Here is a 24,251-nt window from a genome sequence, read left to right as displayed (position 1 = left end):
CTCCCATGTGGCAGCAGCCTGTTCCAGGCAGATCCAGGCCATTTTGAGCCTGTTTTCATCCAATTTGGGCTGGAAACGGCCTGGATTCGGCCCCTGCAGGGTGGGGCAGTACTCCCCTGTGGCAGAGCGGTCCATTTCAGTCCGATTTTAGCCTTATTCGGGCTGAATTGTGCCCCGCCATGCAGCATGGGAGCGCTGCCAGGGCGGCTACGGCCTGTGTGATGATGTCACTTCCTGGAAGTGATGTCATTGTGCAGTCCCGAGAGCGTGCGCTCGCACTGCGTGCGCACGCATGTAATGAGAAGTGCGCCACCTCCTCCTGGGAGTTGCCCTGGCTGAGACTTCCTCCACCTCTTTCCCCAGAAAAAAAGCCCTGCCTACATGGTCCATGTAGGTCAGTTTTGTCTACTCAGACTTAAGTGGGTCTCAAGGGCCTCAAGCAGAGGACTTTCACATTACCCACTACCTGATCTTTCTAAATGGAGTTACCATTGATTGAACCTAGAACCTTCTGCATGCCAAGCACACTGTACTACTGAGCCACAACCTCTCCCAATAATAACCATTATGGATGGCCCAGGATAGTGGGAATCTCATCAGATTTCAGAAGCTAAGCAGGCAAAGGCAAATCACCTTGGTTTGTCTCTCACTTTGAAAACCCTATGAAGTTGCCATAAGTCAACTGTGACTCGACAGCCTTTTACACACACAATATTGGAGGAAACTAACTCACACAAGATGGTGGCTGATTTTAACTAGAAAAATCACGATCACATATTAGGTTTGCTGCTCTGATGTCACACCATTCGCACTGAGACTAGGTGGTCCCCCCTGCACAAAAGTCTGAAACTGGTATGTCATTGAACAAGACCAAACAATTCATTGTCTTATGTGCTCATCCAACCTAACACTTCTTAGATGATAACTAGTTTGACACTAGAAGACTTTTCCAATCAGCTGTAGGCAGAATTCAAACTGGGGGTGGGGGGGAAGCAAAGCTTTTAGTATAGTACTATATTTCACATAGAAATCTAGCAATGCTTCTCCGCATGGACATGATCTTGTCATATGTTTACTTCAAAATAAGCCCTGCTTCTTTCTGTAAGCCTGCACTTAAACTGAAGCAGCAGCCACTAAAAATGGAAGGAAAAAACAAAATGTCTTCCTATTTACTTGCAGTAGCCGTGGCATTCCTGAACTGACATGTTTGTGTATTAATTACTGTTTTTCACTTGCAGCCCAAGCAATTGCCTCTTAATAATAATGTGATTGTAAAATTACAGTAACAAGAAAAGAGGTTAATGAGCAATCACACGGTTGCAAAGAAAAATCATAATTAAAGCATCTATACCTTCTAAAACAAGAACTGATTAACGATCATCACCACTGTTAATGTGAAGTAATTAATAAGACTGAAAAGCAAAAAACAAAGAGGGAAGGAGCAAACCCTAGAAAGGTTTGAAGTGCTCTTTGAGAGCCTACATTAGACGGGCTGCAATTGCATTTTAAGTCAGAAAGTAGCCACTACAAATGATGTCCCAAAGGGATACTCACAGAAAACACTGGAATTCAACAGGATGGCAATGACATCATCTGGATCTTTGTTAAAAACTGAGGGTACTTCTACATGGCAAGAATTCTCTGTGTTGCTATAACTGCCATAGCAAATGCAGAGGCATACATACTGGGAGATGTAGCATTCATACATGGGGATTTTCTGCACACTTTCGTCCATTTTTTTCCTGACTTTTGTCTTCCACACGTGTTCTGCAGTCACTCTGCATAGATTCTCAGCGGCACAGCTGTCATGGCTGCTGTGGTGACTTGTTGCCCCCGTATTGGTTTCCTTACACTCAACTAAAACTTGCCCCTTTTGTTCATTTCTTCACATTCATTTGTTACAATGGTTCAACTAAAATTTGAAATAGGTAACTGGCAATAGATTACAGCAATTACTGATTTTGAAAGAAACAAAAAACACCCTCCAAAAGCTGTTGTAGGCATTGCATAAAAAGCATTGAGGCTGACAGTGGGAAAATGGCAGAACATGTACAGGGCAGGAAAATAAATGCGTGCCATTGTTTCCAGATGGTGTATCAATACATTTGGACTGCATTATTTCCATAAAGTACTAAGGTAGGTTTGGGAAAGGGAAAATCTGGGACAGGATGATTATAGCACAAAATTGTATACAAGGTAAAAAAAAGTGTTCCGGTATGGAACTCAGGCAGAGAAAAACTGCCATATGGAAGTAAATTTGGTGAACAAATAATGTCCATTCCAGACTAAATAAATAGACAGTGTTGGGAGAAACCTATATCACAAGCAATGATGCCCAAGCAGCACTGTAGAAATATTATTTCAGGACAGCAGGTAGATTATATATGGATCTTGATCTTCAGTCAGTAACCCAACAGCTAAAGAACATTACATTACAAAAAGGAGATACTGAAGTGTGTTGACGTAGTTACATAGTTCATTTAAAATGAGGACATTTTGTTCCTGAGACTTTGCATATCTTAAGACATATTTTATAACTATTACCTTGTTTGCCCTCACAATAACATATTTTTGCAATTATGAAGTAACAAGATCCTAAGCCTTCCTGGCAGATGGACTCAAGAGTCATTTGTAAGTCTAAATTCCTTTTTCTGGTATGTTGAAAACTCCTCGTAATTGAAGAAGAGAACTAGGTTTCTTCTATCATTATCTCTTTAAACAGCGCTATCAGATGTTACGGTAAGTAGAGGGACTGGAAACAGCTTTCAAATATTTAACTACCTTGTAGCAAAAGCGAAAGATCATGGATGATATTAAACATGTATGCAGATGAGTTAGCCGTGTTAGTCTGTGGTAGCAAAATCAAAAAGAGTCCAGTAGCACTGAACTCTTTTTGATTAAACATGTACAAATTTCTCACACCCAAACTTTGGAACATGTTAAGAATTAGGAGATGGATCCAAAGGGTACTCTGATTCAAGAGAAAGGCACAATTGCTATTGTGGGGAGGGTTATGGGTCTGCAATTTCCACAGGTTTCTTACTTGGCCTACAAACTCCCCATGTCACATCACTGTTCAAGAGAGTTCTCTAATACTCAGCAGCAGCTTTCCCATGGCATGGGGGGGGGGGCGGGATATGACACAGTGGGGAAAGGAATGCTTCCCTCCTGGTTCTTTGGATCTAACATTAACAGTGCAATCCTATAGAAAGTTAGTCCAGTAACACTAATGGGCTTAGACTGGAGTAACTTTCCATAGGATTGCACTGTAAATGTATGAACTAAAAGTTTTAAAATATGAATGATCCCCCTCCCCAAAAGGTGCAATTTAAACATGAATGAAAAACAACTTTTTATCTTTAGCAAATATGGCATCTTTCAGTGCATTTCTCCAGTTACACTAGGTAGATAGTACAAGATCTGGTTTAAGTGGTTTTGCACCTAGTGCAAATTAGTCAATCGACTCTTGGGGTGCTGGTGCACAGACTTAGGATCTAAGCAGACATGACATTTTCCACAGCAACTGGCAGCATCTGTGACAATACTATTCATTCATTGGCTGAGAATGTTTCAGCTGCTGTCAAATGTTTTGGATTAGATGAAAGCCCCACAAAGTCCTTATTATTTCCCCTTGAGAGGGATTCCCCTTACTCTTTCTCCTTGAGAGCCAGTTTGGTGTAGTGGTTAAGAGTGGTGGGACTCTAATCTGGAGAACTGGGTTTGATTCCCCATTTCTCCACTTGAAACCAGCTGGGTGATCTTGGGTCAGCCACAGCTCTTCTAGAGCTCTCTCAGCCCCACTCACCTAACAGGGTGATTGTTGTGGGGATAATTAAACTGCTCTGAGTGGGCATTACATTGTCCTGAAGAGCAGTATATAAATCAAATGTTATTGTTGTTATTATTCTGTAGAGCCTTCAGCCAATCTGCAGCACTGGTGACAGCAGTCAAAGCACCACAGTTGTTGCTGCTGCTGCTGCTGCTTGTTCTTTCTTGTTCTGGGAGGAAGATGTGAGTGTGAGCAAGCATGGTGCAGCATGTTGAGCGGGCATCAGGGAAAGGTGTTGCTATGGCCTAGCCTTGACCCTGAGTGATCAAGACCCTGAAGAGGTGGTGAAGGGAGACTGTCTATTGTATTGGGAAACTGCTTTCTTGGGAGGGTAACTATTTATTTATTGATTTGATTTGATTTATACCCCACCCTCCCCACAGATGGGCTCAGGGCGGCTAACAACATTCAAAAAATACATTAAAAGTCACAAAAACATAAATCAATAATAATTTTTTAAAAGTCATTAAAATTGTCCATGAGCAGGCTATTTAAACAAATATTGGGAGTCCATATAAGAGCATAGCAGATGGCCAAGGGCAGCCCCAGAAGAAGTGGTGGTCTTAGATGGAAGGAGGACACCCGCTGGCACTCAGCCAAAAGCCCAGCGGAACATCTTCGTTTTATAGGCCCTGTGGAACTGTAACAGGTCCCTCAGGGCCCGGATCTCCAGTGGGAGAGCATTCCACCAGGCCGGGGCCAGGGCAGAAAAAGCCCTGGCCCTGGATGAGGCCAGACGGATGTCCTTCGGGCTGGGGACCACCAGGAGTTGCTTGTCTGTAGAGTGCAACACCCTGCAGGGGATGTAATGGAAGAGGCGGTCCCGCAGGTATGCAGGTCCCAGTCCGTGAAGGGCTTTAAACACCTTGAACCGGAGCCGGAACTCCACTGGGAGCCAGTGCAGCTGGCATAGCACAGAATGAATGTGCGCTTGGATTGGCATTCCAGTAAGGACGCGTGCCACTGCATTCTGGACCACCTGTAACTTCAGGGTCAGGCCCAAGGGCAGCCCAGCGTAGAGTAAGTTGCAGTAGTCTAGCCTGGAGGTGACTGTTGCATGGATTACTGTGGCCAGGTCCCGGGGCGAAAGATAGGGCGCCAGTTGCCTGCCCTGTCGAAGATGAAAAAAGGCAGACCTGGCAACGGTTGTGACCTGGGCCTCCACTGAAAGTGTGGCATCCAAGGTCACACCCAGGCTCCTCACCGTCAGCGAAGGTTTCAATTGTACCCCATCGAGGGCTGGGAGCCAGGTCCCCAGCTCGATCGCCCCACAACCCAGACCCAGAACCTCCATCTTCAGGGGATTCAATTTCAAGTGACTCTGATGTAACCATACCATCACAGCCTCAAGACCCTTGGCCAAGGAATCCAGAGCGAGATCAGACTGGCCGTCCATCAGCAGATAGAGCTGAGTGTCATCCACACTGGTGACAACCTAGCCCAAAGCTGCGGGCTAACCGGGTGAGGGGGTGCATATAGATGTTAAATAGCATCGAGGAAAGAATCGCCCCCTGAGGGATGCCGCATACCAAAGAATGGCAAGCAGACATCTGTTCCCCGAGTGCCACCCTCTGTCTGCGATTGCAAAGGAAGGAGTTCAGCCACTGCAGGGCTGTTCCACGAATCCCCACATTGGCAAGGCGATGGGTCAGAAGACTGTGATCGACTGTGTCGAATGCTGCTGTAAGATCTAAAAGTATCAGCAGTGCCAATCTGCCCTGGTCCAGGTGTCGCCGCAGACGGCGACCAGAGCCATCTCTGTACCATGGCTACGCCTGAAGCTGGACTGGAATGGATCCAGGATAGAGGCATCATCCAGGTATACCTGCAGCTGTTCCGCTACCGCCCTCTCAATTACCTTACCCAAGAACAGAAGATTCGAAACTGGGTGGTAATTGGCTGGATCAACAGGATCCAGTGATGGTTTCTTTAATAAGGGCTGCACCACTGCCTCCTTCAGTGAGTCTGGAAAAAACCCAGAACTTAGAGAAAGATTAATGATGTCAGCTAATGGTGCCCAAATCCCATCACCGCCAGTTTTCACCGGCCATGATGGCCATGGGTCCAGTGGCATGTGGTAGGTTTCACAGCATGTAGGACCCTGCCTACCTCCTCCTGGGAGAGTGGCCTGAATTGATCTAATATCAACCCTGAGGACGACCAAGGGGCCTCCAGTACACATACTGCAACAACCGTGGTGGACAGATCCTGGCGGAGTGACAAGATCTACTAGGCCCAGGGGGTGACAAGATCAACTAGGTCCAGGGGGTGAAAACCTGGAAAAATTAGGGGGAGGGATGGTTTTCCCAAGAGTTAATTTCAGTGTCTCTAATGGAATCACTGGGAAATTTGCAAGTCCACTGGGAGAAAAACTCCTATTTTCTCTTTCTGAGAGTCAGAAAAACCTCTTACAATACATTTCACTCTTTCCAAATGTGCAACACGAAAGAAAAAAACAGGGTTTCTCATCTGTAGCTGTTGATCGTCGAGTATCTTCTGTGCAGACACACATTGGGACTGCGCAGGCGCAGGCCAGCCGTGGAGAGATTATTCTAGCTCTTTGAATCTGTTAAAGGGGACGCTCGGCTCCGTCGCACATGCGCGGTAGCGTTCCCGCCAAAACGCGACTCTTCTGAGCGAACGTCCCTGTCATCCCCTCAGTCCAACTGAGCCGCCGGAGAGCCGATAATGCAATCCACAGCGCTCACAACGGGGCAGGAGGGAGGGAATGTGTGTCTGCACAGAAGATACTCGACGATCAACAGTTACAGGTGAGAAACCCTGTTTATCGTCGTCGTACTTCTGTGCAGCCCCACATTGGGAGAATAGCGAGCATCTCACCAATGGGGGCGGGTGTGAGTATATTATTGGAACAAGGAATGCAGGACAGCCGTGCCGACGGCTGATTCATGCCGTGCATTCACGTACACAGAGTAATGTCTGATGAAAGTGTCAGGTGTAGACCAAGTAGCCGCCTGGCAGACGTCCTGAAGAGGGACTCCATGTAGAAATGCAGCAGAAGCAGCTTGCGTCCGAGTTGAATGAGCAGTCACGGAAAGAGGGCACTGCAGTCCAGCTTGGCGGTAACACAGTTTAATGGCAGACACAAGCCATCTGGAGATGGACTGGGCAGAAGCAGGAAGACCTTTGCATGAGCCAGAGTAACACACGAACAGCGCAGGAGACTTCCTGATACATTTAGTACGATGTAAATAGTACAATAAAGCACATCTTAAATCCAACGTGTGCAATGCTTTTTCCACCGGGGTAGAGGGCGTCTGGAAAAAGGAAGGAAGGACCACCTTTTGTTGTAAGTGGAACTTGGACACAACCTTGAGTTGGAATTCCATGCTGGTGTGAAGGACAACCTTCCCGGGGAAAAATTGTAACAAAGGGGGGTCAACGCGGAAGGAAGAGAGTTCCCCGACCCATCTAAATGACGTGATAGCAACCAGAAAAGCCACCTTCAGCGTCAGGAAGGGCAGGGGACAGGTAGCCAGTGGCTCAAATGGTGGGAGCATCAGCCAGGACAGAACTAAGGGCAAGCTCCACTGAGGGACAGATGGAGCCCTAGGAGGAAAAGACTTAAACAGGCCCTTTAGAAACTGTTTTGAAAGCCAGTGGGCGAAAACAGTATTCCCATCAACCATCTCATGCAAGGCAGAGATCGCAGCCATATGTACTTTAATGCTGCTGAAGGAGAGACCTTGCGAATGCAGAGACAGGAGGTAGTCCAAAACCAGGGGTAAGGGACAAACAAAGGGGGAGATCCCCGTAGGGGCTAACCAGTGGGAGAAACGAGACCACTTCCGATGGTAGGACATCCTGGTGGACTGTTTTCGGGCATTCAGGATGACCTGCAGAACCCCAGATGACAAGGCTACCGTGGGGGGTAAAGGAGCCAGGCAGCCAGGTTCAGAACCCCCACATTGTGATGCCAGATGCAGTCCCTGAGCAACAAGTCCGGAACGGTTGGCAACGGCAGGCACTGTCCCTCGGAGAGGGAGAGCAACAGGGAAAACCATTCTTGGCGGGGCCAGCGTGCGGCCACCAGGATGCAATGGGTCTGGAAGGTCCTGATCCTGCAGAGGACCCTGTGCAAGAGAGGAGTTGGCGGGAAAGCGTAGAAGAACCCTGGGGTCCAGGGGAATTGGAAGGCGTCCCCAAGGGACAAAGGGTCCATCCCGGCCCGGGAGCAGAACGCGGGAACCTATCTGTTGGCGACTGTTGCAAATAGGTCCACCTGCGGGCGCCCCCACTGGTGGAAAATCGGTAGGAGGTAGACAGGGTTGAGGGACCATTCGTGTTGGGGCAAGAACACTCTGCTGAGAGTATCCGCTGAGGTGTTGCACTCTCCCGCAATGTGAACAGCTCGAGGAAGGACGTTGTTGGCAATGGCCCAGTCCCAGAGAGCCGTGGCTTCCGTGCAGAGCTTGAGCGAGACTGTTCCTCCCTGCTTGTTGAGGTAATAACAGGCCGTGGTGTTGTCCGAAAGGACTTGGACTTGTCTGTTGCGGAGCACATCTGTAAAAGAAGCAAGGGAGTAACGGATCGCTCTAAGTTCTAACAAATTGATATGTAGGGTGGCTTCAGCCGGCGACCAAGTGTCCTGGACCATCAGCAAACCACAGCGCCCTCCCCAACCTAAGTTAGAGGCGTCAGTATAGACTGTGACCTCGGCCACAAAAGTACCAAACGGGCAACCCACTGAGAGATTCTCAGGGACCATCCACCAGTTCAGGGACCCGCTGGGAATAGAGAACCGTTGATGCTGGCTCATCGTGAAAGGGTTGAAGTTACGTACAAACCAGTTTTGCAAGGGCCTCATACGCAGCCATACAAAAAATACCACTGAAGTAGTGGAGGCCATAAGACCAAGCAAGGTCTGAATCAGAAGGGCCGTCTGATAGCCAACGGAGACAAAGAGGCGCGCCAGGGAGATTAGCCTGCGCAGCCTATCAGGGGGCAAATATGCCCGGCCTAGGGGGGAGTCAAAAAGGACCCAAATGAACCGTGACAGGGGATGGCCGTGACAGGGGATAGCACAGACTTAGCCAGGTTAACCATAAGGCCCAATTTGGAGAGCACTGACATGGTTAGGGCAAGGTGACCCCTGAGGGAATCTGCAGACGGCCCCACCAGGAGCCAGTCATCTAGGTAAGGGTAGATGACACAACCCAGTGACCTCAGGAATGCCACCACTGCGGACATGCATTTTGTAAATACCCGAGGGACAGAGGCCAACCCGAAGGGCAGAACCGTGTACTCGTACACTTTACCCCCGCAGAGAAAGCGGAGGTACTTTCTATGCCCTTCATAGATGGATACATGGAAGTAGGCGTCTCGCAAATCAATGATAGCCAGCTAGACACCAATTTCTAGCAGCTCGAGCACGTGTGTCAGGGTCAACATTCGAAATTTCTGGACCCTGATATAGGCATTAAGACCCCGTAGGTCCAGTATGGGGAGAGATCCCCCATCCTTCTTATCCACCAGAAAATATCTGGAGTAGAATCCATAAGGAGAGGTAGAGAGATTAACTTCACGCACAGCACCCTTGGTAACCAATTCAGCAACATTTTTTTGAAGAATAACATCACAACAGGGAGTTGAACGAGGGGGGCATGAAACGGGTTTTTTTTTCAACAAACAACAACTTGTAACCACGGGTCACTATAGCAAGGACCCAGGAGTCATCAGTTACATGCTGCCTAACGGGCAGGAAGGAACGAAGCCTGTCCAAAAACGGGGCAAGCTTAACAGTCTCCGAAGGGACCAACAGGGTAGCGTCCTCCTGCAGTCAGAACAACAACTTCTGACCCGAAGCCGGGGCCTTTGGAGAAGAGAGCTGGTTTTGCCTCCCTCTGGAGCAGGAAGACCTCTTAGAGGCGTGCCTTTGAGGAGCAGAATAAGACCGCTGGTCATAGGGCTGTTGGTAGGGGAACCTCCCTTGACGCTGGCAATACGGTTGGTATGACTGTTGGTAGGATTGGAACCGGTGAGAACGGTACCTTGGTGTACTCTGTTGCTGGGATGCGACCCCCAGGGACTTTGCGGTTTGATGGTTTTTCCGCATCAGGGAGAGGGATTCATCCATCTTCTCTGAAAACAGAAGGGATCCCTCAAAGGGAAAATCCTCAACTTTAGCCCGCTTGTCAAGGGGCAAATTGGTGGAATGCAGCCAAGCGTGTCGCCGGAGAACCACAGAGGATGCCATAGCACGGGCTGAGCAGTCAGCGACATCCTTCCCAGCCGTCATCTGCTGCTTGGCCAACTTGAAGGCCTCCGCCTGAAGGGCCTTGACCAGGGGGCGCCGGACCTCAGGCAGATCTGACAGGTGGGCCGAGAGACACTGCCACAAAAACAAATTGTAGGAGCCCATGATGGCTTGAAAGTGGGCGATGCGGAATGCAAGGGACGCGGAGGAGTAGACCTTGTGGCCCAAGGCGTCAAGCTTGCGGCCCTCGCGGTCAGCCGGGCCAGAAAAGGAACCGGTTTGGAACCGGGCGTGCACTTCCTCGGCCACCAGAGAGGAAGGCTTGGGGTGGCTGAAGAGAAAGGGACAGTCGTCCTGCTTCAGATGGTAACAGCGGTCGATCTTTCGCGCCATCGCCAGAACCGAGAAGGGGCTCTGCCACAGTGTGAGAGCGTTATCCATGAGATCCTCGACCGGATGGAACGCCACCGTGGCCGGGGAGCCGGAGTATAGGGCTTCCAAGAGCGGCAGCCATACGCAGCATCTGTTCCGCAAACATGCGGTAGTCGTCGTTCGGGGAGGATGAGCGTGTTTCCCCCACAGACTCCTCCAGGGATGGATCCGAAGCCAGGTCGGTAGAATATTCCGATGGCGACAGAGCACCCTCCTCATCCTCGGAACCGGAGAACTCCGGAGGGGGAGGCATCGGAACCGAAGCAGGCAGCAGCATAGATGGAACCGACGGGTGGGCCTGGCGCGCGGTCGAGGGCTGATGCGAGGTCGAGGGGACCGGAGGCATCACCTGCTGGTAGACTGGAATGGGCGGCTGCGTCGGAACCGGCGCACATTGGAGGAAGGCGGCTGAAGACTGCACCCGAGATACGAAGTCTTGCTACGTCCCCAGGTTCCCGACTCCCGGGACAGATTGCGATGGTGGTAGCGGAACCAGGGGCACCTGTGGAGGCCACTGCGGCGGAGCAGGACAGCGCGGATCCATGACCAGAACCGAAAGCCCAGGCCGGTACGCCGAGTCCGGAGCAACAGGCAGGGATTGCTCAAACGCCAGACCCTGTTCCGAGAAACTCGGCATGGCCACATACTCTTCTGGCATGACCGGTGGAGGCGTGCGAGGCAGAGACAGAGTACAGAGGAATCCTTCAACCTCCTCCTCAACGAGTACAGGCGCGGGGGAAGCATCACCCCGGCGAGTAACGGTCACAGACAATGCACGTTTCTTGTGCTTTGAATGCACCTTGGGCTTTTTGGGTGGGGGTTCCGAAACAGCCCCGTTAGTCTCGGGTGGAACGGAGGTTGCCCGCTTCTTCCTCGGAGCCGCAGACTCGGAACTCGAGGGAGCCTTCGAGGTGGAGGCTACAGCCGGATCCGGGATCGGATCCGAGGGCTTCGGAACAGCTGGAGACGGGGACGGAGCGGTCGAGCAGGACTCCTTACCCGGCGTCTCTGATGCTTCGGGAGGGAGGAGATTCTTCTCCCAGAGGAAAGCCCTCAGTCTGGCCTTTCTGTCGTTCCGCGCCTTTGGGGTGAACGACTGGCATGCCGCACAGCGCTCCACGATGTGGGACTCACCGAGGCAGAAAAGGCAAAGATCGTGCCCATCAGTGTGGGTCATTTTAGTGTCGCAGCGTTGACACTTTTTGAACAAGGATGACTGAGACATCGTGGCAGGCAGATATACTGTGTTGTTAAAAGTATATCTGCGCGAAGTCCAGCAAAGACAACTAACTGATGGAACAGTAGTTGACAAGAAGTTGAGCAGAAAGAACCTCTCTTGTATGGCGGCGAAAAAGGAACTGAGGGGATGACGGGGACGCTCGCTCAGAAGAGTCGCGTTTTGGCGGGAACGCTACTGCGCATGTGCGGCGGAGCCGAGCGTCCCCTTTAACAGATTCAAAGAGCTAGAATAATCTCTCTGCGGCTGGCCTGCGCCTGCGCAGTCCCAATGTGGGGCTGCACAGAAGTACGACGACGATTCTGAGATTTTTTCCTCATTTTTCCAATGGAAAAACAGGGAGATTTGGGAGCACTGAAAAAAAAAACCCTCTCATAAAGTAGACACACAATATTTTCAAGAATGCTTTTTGTTTAAATGTAAATAACTGGAATTGAATTACTGTGACTGGTGATAACTTTTATAGTTTTATGTGTTTTTAAGACTGTATTTATTGACGTTTTGTTGATGTTAGCTGCTCTGAGCCTGTTCACAAGGAGGGCGGGATATAAATCTAATAAAATAAATAAACTTTGGCAACAATTAATACATGATAATGTGTGGAAGAGTGAGGAGCCTGGCTGAAGTATGCATGATTGGAAAGCAGCTCTGTGACAGCAACTGTCGAGGTAACCAACCCCTTAAGTAAGCATCTGTTCACAGGCACTGTCTTACAGGGAAAGTGCATGCAAGGAGTCAGTGAATTTGGAGGAACCCTTCAGTGTTAGGCAATATGGCTGGGAATCCTAGCGTTCCATTCCAGGGGTTGGGAGTCAGAGGATGCCACAGGCTAGGTCCTCAAGAACCTTCTCCCTCCCCCTCAAAACACTGTATCACAACTTTCCTGCCTGCTGTGGTTAGGATTTTGTTGTCTAGAGTGTACTCGTCTTGTTGCCTCTTTTTTTCCATCCAAAGATATTACCAGCAGGACTCCTAATGGCTGCTATTGTTGTGTTTTTTTGCATCTGTGAGTGCAATTTTGCTGCTTGCGGAGCACAAGATCCTATCTAAATTTATAGTGTAAGCTTTAGTGTTGCCAGGTTGTGGTTGGGAAATTCTTCGGTATTCCGGGGGTAAAGCCTGGGGATGGAGAGATTTGGGAAGGGGAAGGGCCTCAGTGGTGTATAATGTCATAGTGTCCACCCTCCAAAGTAGCTACTTTATCCAGGGAAACTGATCTCTGTAAACTGGAAATCAGTTGTAATTTTGGGAAATCTCCAGCCATCAACTAGGCTGGCAACCGTAGTAAGCCCCACTGCAGGGGAGGCAGACCTTCACTGGCCCATAGGATCGGGACACAGGTGTACACTTAAGAAATAGTTCCATAATGGATTCTAAAGAATCTAAAGACTGAGACTGTGTGAAATACAGCCTTTAAACTGAAAGACAGATGAGGACATAAAGTGAGGACTTGCTTCACTCTCTTGCACAATACAATGCAATGTAGAATGGTGCAGAAGGAGGGCAATTCCAACAGGCCCTCTCCTGCGGGGATTCTAACTGCCATCAAGTCAGTTATCTATAGAACAGTGTGGCAGGAGCAGCCCTCACAAACCTTATCCTCAACTTGCATATTATCTGCTTAGTTACTTCACTGGTCTATGGAACAGGTGCTTCCAAGAAAAGCTCACTCTTTGCCACCACTGCTGAGGCTGCACCAGTGACATATACTATGTGGCATGCACATGTGGTATATACTGAGGGAGTCTGACTGTTGTAGCATGGGAGATCACCATAGGGAAGCCTGCCCTTGCTGTGGCTGAAAACAACTTTGCTTAAACTTACTTGCAAGCTGCCTTGAAGATCTAAGTGGCAGAAAAGTGGGGCATATATCCTTTAAGTAAATAAGTAAATATAACTGAGGCACTATAACAGTGGGAAAGATATTAGGTTTGCCTTCAATATAACCCATCCTATTTTCCTTAAAGAAATAATGACTCCTTACCCACTGCTCAAGTTCATTGGATCAAAGGAGCTTGAAAGAAAGGAAAGTATAACTCACTTCTATCTAAAAACAATTATACTTCTAGCAGAAGACGCCACCAGGTCAGTTACCTTTTGACTGTTCCGTTCATCCTCATCTTCCGATGGATCAGACTGGTGCTTTGGATTATCCATCTGAAGAAATGCTCTAACATCTGGGCTAAAAGTGATCACAAAAACCCATAAATTATAAATAATGATTTGTTATGCCACTGCTTGAGCTTCTCTATTTCACTATAAATTCTTTCAGAGACAAAATTACCACCTCCTTTTATCTATAAGCATAGGCAGTCAGGGTGACACATATAAATAGAAAGAACACAGATGTGGAAGTTCTTATGACTATAAGATGGAAATTATATTAAAACAAGGAGTTACTTAGATTATTTCAGAGCTGGTAGAACTAAGCTTCCTCTTCTACAAATACAGCATAGGCTAATTAAAAAAACTGCAACACTCATCAGTAAAAGCAAGTTCCTTTCTAACTTTTTCAGCATTGCCATCATGCTTTGTTTCGAATTTGCTAATACAAATTAAAGTTTAAAAAAATCTGCATAAACCAAATTGCACACAACTGAATGAAAAGCTATATAAATCACTGCAATGAAATCATTGCTAGAAATCCCCTGAAAGAACTATGTCTTAACAAGCTGCAGGGAAGCTAGCAATACAGACAAAGGTGTTTGCATCATCAGTATTTTCCACAGAATGAGCACAGTATCATGGAGGCACAGTTGTGCCTTGGATGGCAAAGGAATAAAAGGATAGCTTAAGGAAAGTGGGGACATGGCAGAAAAATGGAATGAATTCTTTGCATTATTTTATTATGGAAAGTGCGAGATAAATACCCAAGTGCCAGAGCCATAGTTTTTTTTGGAAGGGTGTTAAGCACCAAAGAACTGGTTCAAATTAAGGTGATGGTTTGGATGTTATGCCTTTGTTAATACATCCCAAGATTGTGTTGCCTTTTTTGCTGCTGCATCACACTGACTGCTCATATATAGCTTCCTATCCACCCATATCCCAATATCATTGTTCACACAACTGTCCAGAAGTGTATTCTTCATCCAGTACGCATGCTTTGCATTTTTGTTACCCAGGTGGAGAACCTGCTACTTACCCATGTTAAATCACATCTTATTCAAATCAGCCCACTTTTCCAGTGTGTTCAGATCTCATTGAATTCTATCCCTATGTTCAAGGGTGTTTTGCTACTCTTCCCACTTTGGTGTTATCTGCAGATTTAATGAGCAATCCCTTACATTCTTGTACAGAACATTTATAAAAATATTGAAAAGCACTGGGCCCAGGACTAGAGATGGGCATGAAATATGAACCATAATTCATCATGAACCTGACTGGTTTGTGGTTCCTGAACCAGCGGTTCATCAGAGCCCATTTCTGACGAACCAGGACGAACTTTAGGCTGGTTCGTTTGGTTCATTTTCAGTTCATCACTGCAGCCTGGCACCGATCAATGTTTCCTAGGCAACCGGAGATGAGCTTTCTGCAGTAGAGGTGTGCACACCTCCGCTTTTCAGCTGATGGGAGGGGGATCCCCCATGAGCTGAAAAAAGTGCCCACCTTTGAAAGGAACAACAGTTCTCTTGCGTGCAAGAAAAATGTTGCTGCTTTCAAATGCCGGCTGGAACTTTAAAGCATTTCAGTATCTGTTCTGCTTCCCATTTTTGTAGAAGTTTGCTTAATCTCTGCTGGCTTTAAAAGGCAGGAAAGGGCTAAATGGCTGGTTTTCCCTTCCTCCTTTGGAGTATGCACACACTCTCAAAGGAGGGTACATACCCTCCTTTGGGGTATGCACACACTCTGTTTCCAAAGGGCTGTGCAAAACACTTGGTTTTTTTCTCTTTGCAAAGCCTGAAACATGCCTTGGAGGAAGGAAAAAGCAGCTGTTTAACCTTTTCCTGGCTTTTAAATGTTACAACATTGCTACACTTTCTTGCTTTTGAAAAAAAAAGAGTGTGTGCACATACCCAGAAGGAGGATGGGAAAACTAGCCATTTAGCCCTTTCCTGGCTTTTAAAGCCAGCAGGGAATAAGCAAACTTCTGCAAACATGGGAAGCAGAACAGCCGGAAGCTTTTTTCAGCTGATGGGGATTCCCCTCCCATCAGCTAAAAAGTGGCTGGCATTTAAAAGGGGGAAACCAGAAGCTCACATCCCTATTCTGCAGACCTTCTGCTGCCCCGGAAATGACGTTTTCACGAACCACATGAACCAGATTGGGAACCGGGCAAGTTCATGGTTCGTGAAACTGTATGAACCTTGAATCTCCCAGTTCATTTTTTTCAGTTCATGCCCATGTCTACCCAGGACCAAGCCCTGTGGCACTCTGCTGGACACATCCCTCCAATCAGATGAGATGCTATTGACAAGTACTCTTTGGGTGCAGTTATCCAGCCAATTCTCTATCCGTCTGACCAACCTAGAGTCCAGTCCAAAGTCCATCTGTTTACCCATCAGAACATCATGAGGAATCTTGTCAAAAGCTTTACTGAAATCCAAATAAACTACATCAGCAGCATTCCCATGATCCAGTAAGCCTGTCACTCGATCATAGGAAATGAGGTTGGTTTGGCAGGACCTACTGGGGACAAATCCATGCTGACTTCCCTGTATTACCATGTTGCCCATCAGATGCTTGCAAATTGTTGCCTTTAATTTCTGTTCCAGTATCTTCCCTGGAACAGAGGACAGGCTGACTGGCCTCTAGTTTCCAAGATCATCCTTTCCCCCTTTTTTAAGATTGGGATGACATTTGCCTTCCTCCTCCAGTCGTCTGATACATAATCTGTCCTCCAAGAGGCCTGGAAGATGATCAACAAAGGGTCTGCAAGCTCTTTTGAAAGCTATATAGATGAAAAGATTTTAAAGAAGTTGCAGAAAAGGATATGTGACTTTGTATGGAACAGGGAGAAACCAGGAATAAGATTTAAAATATTACAAGATGAAAAAAGTTGAGGTGGGCTGGCAGTACCAAATATCAAACTGTACTGCCAAGCGGCTGAACTAGTTTGGATATCAGACTGGATTATAAATCCAAACAGAAGACATATAAAGTTGGAGACAACATATTCCAAGGAAGGAATTCACAACTACTTATGAATTACAAAATCATTAAAAACTACTGAAAAGCAAGATCCCATATTTTGAGGGATGGACTATTAAGAATATAGTTCCAATGTAGAAACAGGATAAGTCCACCGACTTCACCATTGACATCACCAATAGATGCCTATTATTATGTTACTACAAGACATAAAACAGGCCACGTGAACTACGAATATATGATTGATAAGCAAGGAAAAATAAAAACATGGCAAGAAATTCAACCGCAAGGAAAAATATCTCATTGCTGATGTATTATCAATAGATATCCAAACTCAAAGAACAACTATCCAAAGAAGATAGATGATTAAGAGAGAAAACAATGTTTGAACAACTAATTAGAGGAGAGTCAAAACATCTGTTGGGAAAAATATACAAAATTCGACTGCAATATGCCACAAAATCGGAACATGTTAATAATTGTATAATAAAGTGGATGGAACACTTTGGGGAAAATATTTCTATGAGTCAATGGGAAAATTTATGGACCAAAGAAATTAAATTTACAGATTGTCAAATGTTAAGAGAGAACTGGTATAAAATGTTTTTAGATGGCATATTACCCCTAAAGACATTGCAAAAGCTAATAAGGATTATAGTGGAAGGTGTTGGAAATGTCAGTATATGAATGCATCATTCTATCCTATGTGGTGGACATATAAGGAAGCAACATAATATTGGACAAAAATACATAAAGAGATGCAAAAGATTTTAAAGTTTCACTTTGAGCTGAATTCCAAAAATAGGTTATTAAATATTTTACCTAATAATATTATAAAAACACACAGTAAACTTTTTTTAAATTTTTTTTTAATTAGGTGAGTATATTTTTTACACAAAAATCATCAACTGAAACTTTAATATCAATTTCGCCCCACCTTTTCCCTCCCCCCCTTTTTCAGACTTCCAACAGCTTTCCAACCCCATATCCTATTCTATTACTTATTTATCTATTCTTTCTATAAAACATTATATCATTGTTTTCTTTTACTTTGTTATAATACATTCTATCTATTATTTTCAATTCTATTCTAAGTTTAAATTAACCACAATCAATACTTCACTTTATCTGGTAAAGATCCCCATCTCTTCTACTCCCCCCAAAATTAATAACTTTCAGATTACCATAATTTCCCTTTCACGTCCCACTTTTTCTCCAAATATTGTTTCAATCTCCCCCATTTAGCAACGAATTCTTCTAGATTCTGATCTCTCAGTTTCCTTGTCATTTGGTCCATTTCCGCCATGTACAGCAATTTATATATCCAATCTTCAATAGTTGGTACTTCTTGCACCTTCCATTTCTGCGCATATAATACTCTTGCCGCTGTTGTCATATAAAATAACAATGTTCTATATTGCTTAGGAACATTCTCCATATTTAAATTCAGTAGCAACAGTTCTGGGTTCTTTTTTATTGAGATCTGCAGCACCTCATTTATTACTTCTAAAATATCTTCCCAGTACTGCTTAGCCACATTGCAAGTCCACCACATATGATACAATGAACCTTCGTGCTTTTTGCATTTCCAACATTTATCTGACATTTTATTATTTCCATGCGCTATTTTCTTAGGCGTCAAGTACCACCTATATATCATCTTATAAACATTCTCCTTAATATTGGTACAAGTTGAAATTTTCAATGTATTTAGTAAACTTTTTTAAATATATGGTGACGGCAGCTAGAGTAGTATATGCAGCAAAATGGAAGGCAGAATCTTGCCCAGATGTGACTGAGTTGATGAACAAATTGTATGAATATGCGTCTATGGCCAAATCAACTTCTTATATACATATCAGAACAATTTTAGAATTTCAGAAAAAATGGAAAGACTTTTTTGACTACGTAGCTAAAAATTAAGAAAAACTAAGAATAGCTATTAATAAATTAGACCAATTGTAAAATTAACATTTTAAAACTTTGATTATGAATTTTGAGTGTATGTAAGTAAGTGGATGGAGAGGAGAAATAGTTCTGTAGCATAATCATAGAATCATGGGGTTGGAATCACCTCCAGGGTCATCTAGTCCCACCCCCAAGCTGATAATGGGCTATTATATATTCTGTTTTTATTGTTTTGTGTATATATCTTGCTTATATTATTTTATCAATTGTTTATTGTTTTTCTTTTCTTTCAAATGAAAATTTAAAATAAAAAAATTATTTAAAAACTCTCAGGTCTACCTCATATGGCCCAGGAGATTTGTACATATCCAGTGCAGCAAGGTGCTTCTCCACAACTTCTCTGCCCATGTGAACCAGCAGTCTCAAACTCAGGCTTTGACTACTACCATCTCTAAGTAGGCCTGTTCTCTCCTTCAGGGAGAAAACCAAAGCAAAGTAGGCACTGAGCCTTTCTGCCTTCTCTCTGTTCTCTTTTAGAGTTTCTACATTTTCATCCCCTTCATCTTCTGTTTGCTCCTCACATATCTTTGCCCTTGTGGTCAGGGTAAAATTGATGTCATGTCTCACAAAATATTGGGATGCTCTTTTTCTTTCTTTCTGCTTTTAGGAATTGTTGGATTCCACCTGTTTTAACATGTTTGTCATTTAATAATTTTCAAGGGGATATTTTAAAGATGCTATTTGATTTGGATCTGAATATAAATGTTATGGTTGCTAAATTTCTGTCTAGCATATTTTCCTTTAGAAATTAATTTATTACTGTTTTAGTCATTGCTCAAAATCATTTGATCACAGGAACTGTGAAAAAGAAAGAAAAGAATGGAAGGATACAGTTCACCAAATGCCACTGAAACGTCCGGAAAAACAAATGAAGCAAACTCCTGCTATCCTACTCTAGAGAAAAGCAGTCAACCCAGAAATCCTTTTTATACCAGAATGCTTGGTACCCCTCCACTGCTTGCTCAATACCTTGTTGAAAGAGGACTGATTTGAAACAATTCTGTAATTATTCAAGTCAGCTACATGCATGAAGAATTTTTTTTACGAAGATGAAACCATGCTAACAAGATTTTACAGGACACAAAGAGCAAGAGTTGAGGGAACAACTATTGGATTTCAAATCTCCAAAAACTGCTGACATCCTTGGGTAACAGGAACAGATATCTCTTAAAACTGGACAAGCTAGTGCTTTAAATTTTGCTCTCAGACTTGTATCTACTATGAAATCTAAATTGGAGGGAGTACAACAGTGATTTTTTTATCTGCAGTATGTTTAACATTCTTCCTATAGCATCATATCTGATAGTTCCGGATTAAACCGAAGATGACAAAGCTTTGTCATTCAGTAAGACAAAGTTTTTTAAGAGTATCAAGAGAAAGTTTGTTCATTCCATTGGTCCACCAGGTTAAGAAGCCTAGCATAGACAAGTAAATCACACAGAGCATTTTGGAAGTCAACTGTATCACTAGTCTCTGGATGTGAAAATCTTCATTTGAGTCCACTATTTGCACTCCTCTTGGATACATCTAACTCTGCATAAGACTGGGATAGTAAACAGGGCTGGTGTCAATATACCCTGAGGCAGGGCAGCTGCCAGGGCCCAGGGCTTCCAATGGGACCCACTGCTTCTGCCTCCCACTACCTGTGCTCCTGGCCACACATTCTGGCCAGCACCCCAGGGCAAGGTTACGTGAGAGCATGGTGGAAGTCCTTCTAGTTACACGTGCTACGCAGCACCAACTTAAGAAGGGTACATATGCAGCTAGGAGTCCAGATGGTCAGAAAGCTTTTGAGTGAGCTGGTGGGGAAGGATGAACAGGTGGAGGTAGGAAAGGGGCACAGAGGAAGGTGGGAGGAAAGGGTGTGTGAGAGCAGGGGATATGATGACAGGCAGAGCAGGAGGCACTCTCTGCCCCAGAACCACCCCACCCCCGCAAATCTGGAACCAACCACACTCGTCAATATTTTGCTTTTAAAAAAATTGAAACATGAACTGAGAAGTCATTATATACATACTGGAAGTCACATAAATGATGCAGGTTCCAACCCCTTAACATATTTTCCCAATACATTAGCTAACTAATTCTTACCACCACATGAACTAGAAACCACCAGTTTTACTTTCAGAATTTAAATACATGTCATAGCATAACCTTAAGGCTACTAAGGCTTGAATATCAACTAAAATAGGCATTATATTTAGGGCAACAACACAATTATTTCAACAGCAATCCTCAAAGTGTTTACTCTAGAATAGGGGTGTGCAGCAAAAAAAGAGTCGGAAAGAAGCAATTTCCAAAATGGCAAGCCGCTTCAGAAATTGCTTCTTGGCCCTGCTTCGAAATGCTCCGAAAAGATTCAGAGCACTTTGAAACTTCCCCGTCCTGCAGCTTCCTCTTAAGCTAATGGGGGGGGGGAGTGGGGGAATTCCTTGTCTCCCCTGGCATCAGGTCAGTGAGCGGGGTGGCCAGTTTAAACTAGCCCCACTGCCCTGTCCCCATTGGCAGCAGGTGAACGGAACGCCCGGTGGGGAGGTGCAGGCTTAAGCCTATGGCGGTGCCGTTGGGCTGCTGCACCCAGTGTGAGAGGGGCAGGAGAATCTCCTCGTCCCTCTCGCACTGGGACAGCAGGCGCTGCTGGGCTGCTGCACCCGGTGCAAGAGGGGCGGGGAGAATCTCCCCATCCCTCTCGCACCGGGACAGCAGCAGTGGCTGGGCTACTGCACCCGATGCGAGAGGGGCGGGGAGAATCTCCTCGTCCCTCTTGCACCGGGACAGTGGTGGCGCCGCTGGGCTGCTGCACCCAGTGTGAGGGGGCAGGGAGATTCTCTCACACTGGGTGTGGTAAGCCCAGTGGCTCAGGCTCAGTGCTGCCCCCGATGAGCAGCTGATTCGGTGCTTTAAATGCCTCTTTCCATGCCCCTGCACAGCAGCACAGAAAGGGGCATTTTAAGCCCCGCAGCTGGCACTCAGCAGCTCATCGGGGAAGCCCCCAACGAACAGCTGATTCGGGGGTTTAAATGCCCCTTTCTGTGCCTCTGCACAGCAGCACAGAAACGGGTATTTAAACTCCTTGACCCGAAGCTTCCTGAAGCTATACAAAAAGCTTCGGGAATCTTTGATTCTGGGTTTCCAAAATGGACCCGTCGTGCTGGGGCCGTTTCAGAAATCCCAAATCTTTGCGAATCGGGTCCAATTCAGGTATTATTCCTGAATCGGAAACCCGAATCGCACATCCCTACTCTAGAATAGTCCAATCAAAAGCATAAGAACTGTCTTGCTGGATCAAACTAAAAGCCCTATCTAATCCTGTACTGTGTCAAACTCTGACCAGCCATATGCCTCTCACATGGTCTCCAGAAGGGCATGATAATGATTAGCTACCCACTGTTTCTGTGCATTATTTGTTAGTAAGAAGTAGAATATCATTAGCCCCTTATACTGAACTGCTAGGAAACAACTTGTGGATTAAGATTTCCATTATAGGATTTTTAAATGTCCTTTATGGAAAAAAAACACTAAATACACTTACTGATTGCATAGTTCTGGCTGTCGTACTAAATTTTGAATGAATTCATTCAGCCCGGCTCTTCTCTGTTTAATGAAGTCTGAAACGGAAAAAAAGTATTAGGAAAAGTAAGAGAAGAGTTTGATTTTACAACTTATTTTGAGATAAATTTACACTGCAATCAGCAGAATAACAAAACCACAGGCCATGGCTTTGATTCTCTAATTGTAGTCACTTCTTAGCCTTATGCAGATCAATGAAATATACATATGGTTATTGAAGGACTACTGTTCACATACCTGGGGGATTTTTTTCGCTCTTCCAGGGTACAGTGTGAACTACTATGAAAAATACAAAGTAGTTTAACCACCCTCCTGGAGGAAACACAAGACCTCTGAGAGGAAACACAAGGCTACCACTTGTACACAATCTGCATTATTAGAAGGCAAGGGATGTCCAACCCACCTTTTGATTAATACTATGTCATATTATCTGTGTAGCAAATCACAGATAACCAGCACTTGCATGGATGTCAGCAGAAACGCAGATGGTAGGGCAACTTTCTCTAGCAGCTGCACTCAAGCCAGAAAAAGTTGGGAGAATGGCTCCCCTTCTAAACAGAGTACTGACCAGACAGCTGAGAGAAAAGAAAGGACTACTAGATGGAAGGAGTTACAAGGCTTGAATGATACATGGATCATGGCCAAACTAGACATGAAGCCATTGGCTCTATAGTGTGATGGGCTTAGGCACTTGCTCCCCAACCCCCATACCTTTTCAAGGGCTAAAACAGCCATGGTAAATATGTGACTATTTTGGCACCTGAAAAGGCATGTGGATGGCAGGGAACAAGAATGCTGCCCCTCCCCAGCATTTTTAAATTGCTTTGAAATGGTGGTGGAATCCACAGGTTGGACCCATGGCTGCTCTTATGTCTAGTTTGGCCCTAGGTGCAGTAACCCTGTTCCCGATACCTGTCCTCATCCGAAACCTGAATAAATGAGAATTTAGGGCATTCTCCATCAGTAAACAATGGGAGTACCTGAACCACACGTAATATTCTGGAAGCCTTCTTCCTTATTTAAACAAGAATTATTATTTTTTTTGGCAACTGATCACTACAGTCTTCTGGGCCTTTGATCCGTTTAATGTTCAGTATGTTTCGCTATTATCTTGTAGTTAATTCTGAACCTGGGCACTGGACTGAAGATCAAAAAAGCCCATGCAACAGGACACAGTACAAACAGGGGAGATGTTTCTGCAAACCAGGGGAGACCTCAGAGTTTCCAGAAAAATCCAAAAACCTTTAAAAAGGGAGATGTTTCCCTCCCCAATGAGTTTCACATTTCCTTTTATTTTTTATTTGTTTAAATGAAAATAAGCTTATTTACGTCTCCTTTTGTTATGTCTAATAAGTAGCTGGCCTTTCTTAGGATGATAAAAGCAACAAAACAGGGCCACCCCACAGACAAAGCAGGAATGTCACCTGTTTGAGGGGACTCCCCACATATGTACAAAATTATAACTAACATAACCAAAAAGAGAGGGGAAAACATTTTAAAACTGTAACCTGATGGGAGTAAAAGGCTCTAAAAACGACAAGATTTTGAGAGCAGCTAAGTATCAGTTAAAGGGAAAAGGGAATTTCACTGGATTGAGAATTTGAGTGCATAAGACAATTGTTAAGATGAGATTTTGCAGTAGAGGATTTTCAAGTTTCTCCTACCCTGTGCTTTCACCTTGAATCAACTAATTTGAAACTAAAAACAAAACTGCAAATGACTTAGTGAAATAAGACAAATACAATCCAACAGAGTTCAGTATGCATTTTGTATTTATTTTAAAATATCTAGGTCACTTTTTTCACTAAGGGCAAGGTAGAAGCATTGACATGTATGTACTTCTCTCATTTCAGGTTATGGTCCATTATCCAACACTTCATCTAACTTAATAGGGCTGTGTTGTAAGGAAT

General features: G+C 45.2%; 1 protein-coding gene across 8 annotated transcripts in view; it reads right to left on the bottom strand.

Annotated features, from left to right (window-relative positions):
- Positions 1–24,251, bottom strand: part of SGK3 (serum/glucocorticoid regulated kinase family member 3) — a 109,470-nt gene that overhangs the window by 21,937 nt on the left and 63,282 nt on the right. For all 8 annotated transcript variants that reach the window (XM_054985456.1, XM_054985455.1, XM_054985454.1 and 5 more), the window contains 2 exons: positions 22,304–22,379; positions 13,810–13,897 (listed from right to left, as the gene is read on the bottom strand). In XM_054985456.1, the coding sequence (XP_054841431.1) occupies positions 13,810–13,897; positions 22,304–22,379 (164 nt within the window). The remainder of the gene's footprint in view (positions 1–13,809; positions 13,898–22,303; positions 22,380–24,251) is intronic.

The sequence above is a fragment of the Eublepharis macularius genome, chromosome 7 (genome assembly GCF_028583425.1).
Source record: "Eublepharis macularius isolate TG4126 chromosome 7, MPM_Emac_v1.0, whole genome shotgun sequence".
Classification (NCBI taxonomy): domain Eukaryota; kingdom Metazoa; phylum Chordata; class Lepidosauria; order Squamata; family Eublepharidae; genus Eublepharis; species Eublepharis macularius.
Note: the sequence above shows the minus strand (reverse complement) of the source record. Positions and strands in the feature narration are given on the sequence as shown.